Source organism: Cebus imitator, unplaced genomic scaffold, assembly GCF_001604975.1.
Source record: "Cebus imitator isolate Cc_AM_T3 unplaced genomic scaffold, Cebus_imitator-1.0 Scaffold246, whole genome shotgun sequence".
In the NCBI taxonomy this organism is placed as follows: domain Eukaryota; kingdom Metazoa; phylum Chordata; class Mammalia; order Primates; family Cebidae; genus Cebus; species Cebus imitator.
Window position 1 is genome coordinate 3219138 of NW_016107561.1, and position 11198 is coordinate 3230335.

The window sequence follows — 11198 nt, forward strand, 5'->3', positions numbered from 1 at the left end:
AATTAGAAGACATCAAACACACCTGGCTTTCCAGACAGGGGAGATTAGATAGCCTGAACTAAAAGGATAAAGAGCTTTTAGTGGCACACAGTAGGAGCATAGTTAGTAAAAGTAAAGTTTCAGGATCTTAGAGTAAAAAGGAATATTAGAAGTCCTCACCTAAAAATACTAAGTCAGTGAAGCCATCAGGATTCAACCAGAAAAAACAAAAACAAACAAACAAACAAAAAAACAGTAGGAGATGTCTATACTTAGGAATTTATTGCAAGAGACTGGCTTATTCGACTGTGGGGCTGGCGGGGCAAGTCCCATATCTAAAGAGCGGGCTATCAGGGAGAACAAGCTGGAACTCTTGGGCGTGAGCTAAAGCTGCTGTCCATAGGTGGAATTTTTTTCTTCCTCAGAGAACCTTCAGTTCCGTTCTTAAGGCTTTGCAACTGATGGAATCAGGCCAACCCAGATTATCTAGAATAATCTCCTTTTGATGGGTTTTAATCATAGCTACAAAACAGCATCACAGCAACAACTAGATTCCTGTTTGAATAACTGAGGATGATAGCCAAGCCAAGCTGACACATAAAATTGACCATCACAGGCAGGTGTCTCCTAATCCTTATGTGTTTGTCTACATTTTTAAATTTAAGTGCAACACTTTACATTTATGTGGATTAAACTTCACTACGCATATTTTACATTAACAGGCATTTTACATTTATGTGGATTAACCTTCATATGGACTATTATTCCAACCTATTGATTGCATTAATGAATTCATTAGTTATTCTCTCCTAGCTTTTGAAATTTTGACAAGCATATCACTTCCAATCTTTTACCCATGTTCTTGTTGGAGAAGTTAGCAAGATGGGCAAAATTTAGCACCTAGGGCCCACAATAATCCACCATAAATCTTTAGAGTTTTAGTGGTGACTGTGTGTCTTATTGGTGAGTAGGTAGATGTAATCACTTGGTCAGGAATATCTGACCAAATATAGATAAGTTAAAAATCTGCATGTGATGTGGCTGAGAAAATTGTATTTACCAGAATGTCTTATACAATGTGCACTGCCTTGTTAAGATATGCTTGGGGTCATGTCTTAACGAGAATTCGTGGCTGGCATGCATCCTCCCCTGCTCTCCCACCTCCCCCCAACACAGAAGCCCAGTGTCAGCTGATGCCAAGTCTTCAAGGATGGAAAGGCATTGCCCTGTAGAATGAGGGAGAGAAGTGTTGCCATTTTGTTTTTGAAAGGGTGAGAAGAAAAGAACAGGAGAGGAACTATGAAAACAGCAGATATGAGGAGCAAGAAAGATGGTGATTGGCTTCTGAAAGTTAGTGAAACTTCAAAGTTGGGAGATTCCAACTGATATTTTAAAATCAGCAATGTCTAACATGACTGTGAAAAGTTGGTTTTGTTCCTGGGATAACTCATCTTCTCTTTTTGCTCTATAAAATATTAGATAAAATTTGTATTCCTCATAAATATTTTGTAAGAGTGAATATCCTTTTGGGACAACTCAAAGAGATACGAAGTTTCACTGTGGGTCCATGCAACATAGTTGGGAACCGTACCTGTTTAATTAGGAGTTAAGAAAGTAGAGGAAGCCATGGAGAAGTTACCTTCCCTAGAGGAGAGTTTGAACTTCATAAACTGTGGAATGAAACAGGAATATGGGTTACACATGATTATCAGACTGGCTCAGAACCTTATTGAACTCTCTTCTCATTTAATTCCCATTTCAACATTCTGTGCATAGAATATGTGTGAGAGATATATAGATCTATAAATGCTATTCCACAGACCTACCAATCCTGCACAAAACAGAAATGGTATTTGACTTACTCTCAAAACTTCTTTCTAATTCTTAGTGATTAAATATTCTTAATGGAATTGCTCACAAAACACATATAATAATCTGTTCTAAAAATTAAAGAGATTAACATCAAGTTATAGTTCCAGAATATAAATAAATTTATCTACATTTTAAAAACAGAGAAAACTGTTTACCCATTTTTGGAATTTTGCCTCTTTGTCTCTTTACCCAGAATTTCTCACCTATAACAAATAGCATTTATACACCCATTGCTTAAAGGGAAGATCTGTGCCTGGCACTGTATCTGTCGCATAGTTGGAATGAAGAAATATTTGCTGAATTACACTGAGTTGAATTCTTTCTGTAGAGAGCTAGGATATAAACTAGATCTTGTAACTCCAAATTTAGCATTCTCTGTATGCTATATTATAATATAGTGCTACATAAAAATAATAAGGCTTAACGTTTTTAGAGTACATTTGGATAGTATTTTATAATTGAACACAATGCTTTCCCATCCATTACCTTTTTTAAAATGGCATGTTCACTTTTCCTCAGGGTATTTTAACACCATAACTTCAACAACTAATTCTTCAATATGAGTCAGAATGAAGTCTAAAAGAATAATTATCTGCATTAAATTGTTAGCAAGACAAATCAAATACCAGTCATACAGTAGGAACAGTGGAGCCTATTCCTGCTGGCCACTGGGACACTATAGGCCATGTTCTTCCTGGCACCCCTTAGAATTAATCATCATTAATTTCGATGATCATACCCAATCACTACTGTGCTCTTGGTTGAAGGGAAGTATCTTGGAACCTTGTCTTAAGTCAGCCTTGGCATTCCTTTTTGCTGCTTCTGGGGCGTATGAACAGCTAGGCTAAATTTAACATTTGCATTCCATTTTATTGATTATTTTTTGGCATATTCGGAATGGACACTGTGAAGTGCTGTTCAGATTCCCCTTCAATGAGGAACTAGTTATCCAGTTGCTGGGAGTACAGTCTGTAGAAAGCCTTTGGCAGTCAGTCTCTGAAGGGACTGTTTTCAGGTAAAGAGAACTGCATAGCCAAGATCATGCCTCCTTCCTGGGGTAGCTCACTTCCAATGGCCAATTAATACAGGAGTATAAAGGCAGGATCATCTCACCCTAACCTGAGACAATGCTAACAGGCCATTTTAGCTCTATAGAGCTCCACCTGTGGGGTCAGCCAGGTGTTTCTCCCTCTGCCTAGTCCAACTTCTTCTTTAGCTGTGGTTCAGAAGGTCACTTCTTAACAAAAACCCTGACTCCTATTCCTAGGATCTGTTTATCAAGGAAACCAGCCTGCTCACCATTTATACCTTTCCTAGTATTATTAAAAGTTTTTTTTTTAATCAACCCACAGTTTTATGTAAGCAAAATGATTTTAAAAGAAAGCTACTAAAGATCTCCCATTCTAGCAAAATGGTGGGTTAATCCAGTAGGAAAATACTCTTGCTACAAATACCTAAAAGTGGTGCCTAAAATATACCATAACTTTAAATGTTTTAAAGGCATAACTGGGCTCACAAGAAACTGAAATCCTCAAATGTGAGAAATAATGAAGAATAAGTACGTAGTTGATGTTTTGCCGAGTTGTACTCAGAGCTGGTAAAGGCTGAGCCTTGAATTTTAAGTCCCAGATTGGGGAATGAAAAAAGACATTAGGACTTTTGAGAAGGAAATTGGAAAGAAGAGCTATGAATAAAGTTAGGAGTCTCATAGAGCTGTTCAGACAGCAAAAGAGAAGATTAGGAAAAACAAAACAACCAACCAATCACCACCCGCCATCATAGGCAAATATCAAGGAAGCTTGCTCTCTACTGAAGCTCTCACAGGGGAAAAAACTCTACCTGGTAAACCCCTTACCACATCCCTGAGCGTCATACAGATGTGGATTTAGATTTATGCCACCTGATTTTTTGGGTGAAAACTTCTAAACCAATATCTTAACATATAAAAATTTTCTTCAATCAATAAAATGATGACTCTGGAAACCTGACAGAAGCAACACAAACTCACTCTGGAGAAACAATCTCACAATTCTCACAAAAGAAGCCTTACTGGGGAGGAATTCACAAGAAAATTTTAGAAAATAACGCAAGTGAAAAAAAATCTACTCTGAGTCAGTGTTCATGCACACTACCTGCACATGCACAATAAAAGGCATAGCACCCCAAGTCTTTTTTTTTTTTGAGACAGAGTGTCACTCTGTTGCCCAAGCTGGAGTGCAGTGAAGTAATCTCAGCTCACTGCAGCCTCCGTCTCCCAGGTTCAAGCGATTCTCCTGCCTCAGCATCCCGAGTAGCTAGGATTACAGGTGCACACCACTGTACCCGGCCAATTTTTATGCTTTTAGTAGAGATGGGGTTTTACGACGTTGGCCAGGCCAGTCTCAAACCCCTGACCTCAAACGATCAGCCTGCCTCAGCCTCTCAAAGTACTGGGATTACAGGCATGAGCCACCATGGGTGGCCAGCACCTCAAGTCTTGATAGAGTAGAACAACCTCCAAAAGTCTACAGGATATAGACATTTTTAAATGATTAAGAAAGCATAAAAACAAGGCATCCTGACAAAGGAATAAGCAGCCATGTAAAAGAGCCAACTGGAGTTAAGAAAAATGAAATGCCTATAACCCCAGCCATTTGGGAGGCCAAGGTGGGAGGATCACTTGAGCCCAAGGATTTGAGAACAGCCTGGGCAATGTAGTCAGAGTCTGTCTCCATGAAAAAAAGAAAATTAGTGGGGCATGGTGACACATACCAGTAGGCCCAGCTACTTGGAAGGCTGAGATGGGAGGATCTCTTGAACTCAGGAGTTTGAGATTACAGTGGGCTATGATCACACCACTGCACTCTGACCTAGGCAACAGAGTGAGACCCTGTGTCTAAAAAAAAAAAGAAAAAGAAAATGTGCATTCATTCAAATTAAAAAATCAAAGGATGGCTTAAGAAGGTCAGACATAGTAGAAGAGAACATTAACAAATTACCAAAAGGATCAAAAGAAATTGTCCTGAATGCAGCCCAGAAAAAAAATTCAAGGTGAAGAACAGAGACTCTTAGACCAAAAGAAAATTATCATACTCAACTATCTGCTGTTTGTAAGAAACATATTTAAAACATGACACACAAAAACTGAGTTTAACTGGGTAGAAATAATATCCCATACAACACTAATCAAAAGAAAGCTCATATTAACTTCAGACAAAATAGACTTCAAGATAAAGTCAATAATAGGGAGAAAAAGAGAATCACCACATCATGTTCAAAGGAACAATCACAAGGAAGTTGTAGTAACTATAAGTGTGTATCTATAAACACAACCTCAAAGTATAAAAAGAAAAATTAAGTCTTGCAAAAGGAAATGAACAAATCCACAATTGTTGAAGATTTTTTAACACATCTCTTAGAAATTGATATTCAGCAAACAAAAACTTACTAAAAATCAAACAGATTTGAATGTATAAAGCTCAATTTAATAATATATGGTATTCAATTCAATAAAGAATATATAATTCCTTTTTTTGTTTTTTTGTTTTTGTTTTTTTGAGACAGAGTCTCACCCTGTCGCCAAGGCTGGAGTGCAGTGGCACGATCTCGGCTCACTCCAATCTTCGCCTCTCGGGTTTAAGCAATTCTTGTGCTTCAGCCTCCCAAGTAGCTGGGACTACAGGCATGTGCTACTATGCCTGGTTAATTTTTGTATTATTAGTAGAGATGGGGTTTCACCATGTTGCCCAGGCTAGTTCAAGTCATCCACTTTCCTGGGCCTCCCATGCAGGTGTGAACCACTGTGCCCAGCCAAAGAATATGTAATCTTTTTAAGCAAAAAAAAAAAAAAAAAAGAACCTGTATAAAAATTGGCCACACACTAGTCCACAAAACAAGTTTCAACATAAACCAAGGAATCTATATGATTCTGCTATGCTCTCTGATCCCAAGGAATAAAACTACAAGCCACAAGTAGACAATTTTTAAAAATCCTTTTATGTCTGGAAAGAGTAATAAACACTTCTAAACATTGTTTGAATAAGTTAGAATGGAAATTTGAAAATATTTATAATAGTTTGATAATAAAAATACTACATAAAAATTGTGGAATGCCACCAAAACAATAACTAAAGAGAAATGTATCATTTCAAATTCATATACCATGTTTCTGTCAAATTTAAGATGTCATAAGTTGTAAGATACACCATTGTTTGATGGCCACTAAGAAATAGAAGTGCTGCTGATTAAATATGATATCCTCGTGGTGGTCTGTATCAATTGACTAACTGAAGTGGGGATGTGACAGCACAGCCCTGTTGCCTATGGGAAGGGGAAGTAACCCTCTAGTGCCATCCACTCTATAAAGCTCTAAACTTCTGAAAGCCTATACTTGCTTGGTTCTTTCCTATGCCCTGTGTTGCATTTCTCAGTCCTGGGTATGTTTCACAGTAAAATCTGAAACCTTAATACGTAAATTTAAAAATCAGTCAATCAATACCATCTAGAAAAATACAAGGAAAAATGTAGTACATTCCATTAGTTTGAATCTCAAGTTATATTTACCTGACAAGCCACATAAAGAATCATATAAAGCTAAAAAAATTAACAAGTGAGTGAGGTGAATATCTCTTGGTCTGACTGAAAATCAAGTGCTTTCATCATTAAAACGATACAAAGAGATAAAAATGGGAAATTCTTTTCCTCTGCAGGAAACCTAGCCTACACAGACACTACATCCTTCTTTAAAAATCTAATTTCAATTGTACTTAATATAAACCAGCTTCAGCTTCAGATTTTGTGAATAATGCATCAGAAGAGTTCTTCACATTTGCCCTTATGTGTGTCAGGAAGATATAATCCTAGGTGAGGAGGAAGAATAACGATCCATTACTAAAAATAACATTTCATCCAAGAAAGAATGACTCAGCAAAGAGTTTAGTCAAATAAAGATGCTATCGACTCAAATATGCTTGAATAAGAGCACAGATATTTACAATAATCAAGTTTATTTGCAATCTCCAGATCATTGTCAAACATAAATAAGGCCAGTAGTATTGCTGAGAAATGGTAAAGAAATTATATTAAATGTAGAAAGAAAATATCTCTTCAAAGATCTACTCAACAAAATTGGAAATAACAGATTGTGTTATTATTTATTAATTTTATAATTGTGCATTATTGTATATTTGTGACAAGGACTTAGTTCATTTTCAAAAACTATTAATTTAGCAGAAAGAACTTAGTTCATTTTCAAAAACTTTTAATTTAGCTTCTTGTTCATGAAACAAATCAAAAGTAATATCAATTATGTTGGAATAAGAGCTGAAACTTACAAAGCACTTAGGTACTAGGCAGTTTTCTGTTCTTATACTTAATTTTCTCACTGCCCTTAAGAAGAAGGGGCTATTATAATTCCCATTTTACAATGAAGTGATGTAGGCACTGAGAGGTTAAATAATCTTCCCAAGCCTATATAGTTGGTACCTAGTAGATGACATTCCAAATCTAGGCAATCTGATTCAAGTCTGCGCTCATGCTACATCTCAAAGCTACAAACATGCAGAATCATGAGATAGAGAATACAAGTTAATCAATAGATGAAAAATTTGAAAAACAGGCCTATAAATACATTTTTTGTTTTAAAATAAATTTATTGTACATCGTTACAAGTATTTTAAGTAATGGGTTGTTTATTGAAAGTAATACTTCATTTACATGACACTATTGAGAGTGTTTCCTTTAAATCACTTTTCCCATTAGGTGAGTCATATCCCTTTTTATTTTGACTGTTTCCATGCCCGGCCCTGAACCACCTTATGTTCAAGAAAATTTGATCAATCAGTATCATAGTATTTTAGTATTTTAATAAACAGAGGCTGAGTGTGCTGGTTTATGCCTGTAATCCCAGCATTTTGGGAAGCTGAGGCAGGCAGATCACTTGGGGTCAGTAGTTCAAGACCAGCCTGGCCAACAGGGTGAAACCCCATCTCTACCAAAAAGACAAAAATTAGCTGGGCATGGTGTCATGCACCTGTAATCCCAGCTACTCCAAGGCTAAGGCCTGAGAATCACTTGAACCCAGGAAGTGGCACTGCACTCCAGCCTGGGCAACAGAGTGAAGAAAAAGAAAATTTGTATTCCAATATATTTGGAAAGCCAAAAAAGAATTACAAATAAAAGTAAAAGCCATCAGTAGAAATTTGTAGTGGTAAATCATTTCTCATATGTATCTGTATACAGGCCCAATATTTCAAAATTTATTTTCACTCTCTAAAAGCATTTTAATGGGAGCTATTACTATTTCACACACAAATTATTAGGTTTTCTCCATTATTTTTCCCCTTTAATTATGAGTATAAATAACAGATAACTCAGAGCAGAAATTGGATCCTGAAAGTACCTGGTGTTACTAAATTGGTTGGATAATGTGAAGTATTCAAAATAACTTTTAAAAAGCTTTTCAGTTAAGAATTTTTTATAGTTTTTGAATTTTAAATTTTTTAAATTTAATTTAAAAAGGAAAATGAGCAACTCTGCTTGTCAGGAACAACAAAAAAAAAAAAACAAGAGCTACTTGTTCTTTGTGGTCTTGTTAATGAGGCATCAAATCCTAAATGCCTTTCCTTTAAAATGGTGTCAAGTGTGGTTCTTCTAATCAAATATTTCACTAAGTATTGTAATGGACTTCAAGAGGCACTGTGATGTTGTAAAAGGCTGTATGTGTATGAGAGTGTGTATGTGTGTGTGAGTGTGTGTGAGAGAGTGTGTGAGAGGTAGTGTGTGTGCGTGTGTGTGTACACGTGCGCACCTGGGCACTTTGTGGAAGGATCTTTATATCTTTAAGTCTGACTCTTCCCACAACCAGCTTTCCCCATTTGTAAACTGGTGATGATGTTTTAAAAATTACAAAGTATTACATAAACTTTTGGAAAATATCACTGTATCAGTGATATTTAAAATATCACTGATTTTAAAAATATTTTAAAATATCACTGTATCAATGATATTTAAAATTTAATTTCTTCATTTCCCTTGAATTCTACAAAGCTGATTTTGAGCCCTCATCCTATGAGGCAAGTTATCATGAGTATTTTCTCTCTGTGCCTTCCCCCAGGTCTTAGAAAAGTCCTGGGAGGTGGAAAAGCCTTAGGTAGAAAAAAAAAATTTTTTTTTGAGACAGAGTCTCACTCTGTTGCCCAGGCTGGGGTACAGTGGTGCCATCTCGGCTCATTATAACCTCGGCCTCCTGAGTTCAAGTGATTCTCCCATCTCAGCCTCCCAAGTAAGTGGGACTACAGGCACACACCACTGCCCAGGTAATTTTTATATTTTTTAGTAGAGACAAGGTTTCGCCATGTTGGCTAGACTAGACTCGAACTCCTGACTTCAAGTGATCTGCCTGCCTCGGCCTTCCAAAGTTCTGGGATTACAGGCACGAGCCACTGCACCTGGCCAATAACAAAATTAAAGGAATTCCTTCCTCGTTTCCTAGGTGTACATTGGCCATCTTGAAGATGGCTGTTGCCCATGTCCTCATGTTTTTTTGGAATCTTGTGGCTCTGAGGTTTACTGTGCTATGCTCAGACAAGAGTGTCTTTGCCAGCCAGGGCCAAGAGCGGGGAGTCTTTGCCAGCCAAAGCTAAGATCCTGCCCCTCTGATATACCAGGCATCCCCTGCCTTTTGCTTGGAGAGCCTTGTATCCCTTCCTTAGACTGAAGCATCTCTTCTCTTATCAGAAGTGTCTCTCTTTCAACTTCACCTTCCAGATCCTTTCACAAAAACCAGCAGGGAATAACTTTTTAGGCAGCTTCTGCCTCTGACCTACCAATGTTCCTCAGCTAAGGAATAATATTAACAGATCTTGAATGCAGAGGCTAAAAAAATAGAGCAAATCTCAAACTAATAAGCCAACGAATTATATTAACACATTAATTTTAAAATATAGAACATAGAAGTAATATCATTTTTTTAAATTTGTTCATATATAGTACAAAAGCAAGCAGAGAAAAATTTTACAGATGAAGGAGACCAGCTATTTAAGATGGGCATCAAGATTCTCCAGCAGTCTAAAAGCCAAAAACAAAAAGAAGAGTAAGTCTTTATCCAGTAACCTTAGCCAAGTTAAGTTTCCAGGTTAAGAAGACAGAAAAATCCCAAATGTAGTTTATCATTAAAAGCTCATTGGGATAACAAGTAAGCTTATTTGCCTATAAGCTTTTGTTTTTAAAAGGATCAAATATGTATTTAAAGAATCCTACAAATTATCACTCTAAACAGGAGATCTGCATATGAGATTACAGTACCCAGATTAAGTGAAATTCAGAATTAAGACACTGATCTGACCATTCATGCAGAAATAGTTTTGGCTTTAATTTATTAGGTAATTCAAATGAAATAAAATGTGTGATTTGAATTAGAGGAAGTTGTTATATCAAAATGCTTTTATACTGGAGCGAGCATAGAAAGTCAACACCAAGGCCGGGCGCGGTGGCTCACGCCTATAATCCCAGCATTTTAGGAGGCCGAGGCGGGCGGATCACAAAGTCAAGAGATCAAGACCATCCTGATCAACAAGGTGAAACCCCGTCTCTACTAAAAATACAAAAAATTAGCTGGGCATGGTAGCACGTGCCTGTAATTCCAGCTACTCAGGAGGCTGAGGCAGGAGAATTGCCTGAACTCAGGAGGCAGAGGTTGCGGTGAGCCAAGATCATGCCATTGCACTCCAGTCTGGGTAACAACAGCGAAACTCCATCAAAAAAAAAAAAAAAAAAGAAAGTCAACAGCAAGACAAAAGTATGCCAAATTCCAGGGTCTTTATTGCTGGTGGCCACAGAGGACTCGTGTCTCTCCAACCTGTGGCCCTGAAAGGAGAAGTCAAGACCTTTTATGCCCGTAAACCACCTCAGGGTTGAGGGTGAGGGGTGGGGAGTGGGAATGAGGGGCTTCAGACATTCCAAGGGCCAGTGGACTTTGGACATTCCGTAAATCACCTCCTGGGCGGAGATGAGGGTGAGGGGCTTCGGACATTCTGATTGTTACTTAAGTGATTCACAGAAGTCAAGATAAGTGTTAGTTTACACATTGTCTGGGTAGGGTGGAAATTACAGACGTTAGTTACTTATTACAAGTCGCAGGGGCCAAGATGGCGTGGGTTTGGACTGCTTGCCTGTCACATCAGAGTTACAGAGAGCAATTTCAACAGAAAGCCAAGGTATGGTTGAGGTATGCGGTTTTATGGGGCTTTTACCATGTCACACTTTATTCTTCCTGGGTGTTTGTACAGTATCTTACGGTTTTTGAAGCACACTTTCATGTATGTGATTCTAGAACAGTCTTTTTTTTTTTTTTTTTTTTTTTTTTTTTT

The 11198-nt window shown here is 37.4% G+C and overlaps 1 protein-coding gene across 1 annotated transcript in view; it reads left to right on the forward strand.

The window, feature by feature from the left end:
• SEL1L2 (SEL1L2 adaptor subunit of ERAD E3 ligase) overlaps positions 1-11198 on the forward strand; it is an 80346-nt gene that overhangs the window by 6735 nt on the left and 62413 nt on the right. Inside the window, exon 3 of the mRNA XM_017498616.2 lies at positions 9820-9922. Coding sequence (XP_017354105.2) covers positions 9820-9922 — 103 coding nt within the window. The remainder of the gene's footprint in view (positions 1-9819; positions 9923-11198) is intronic.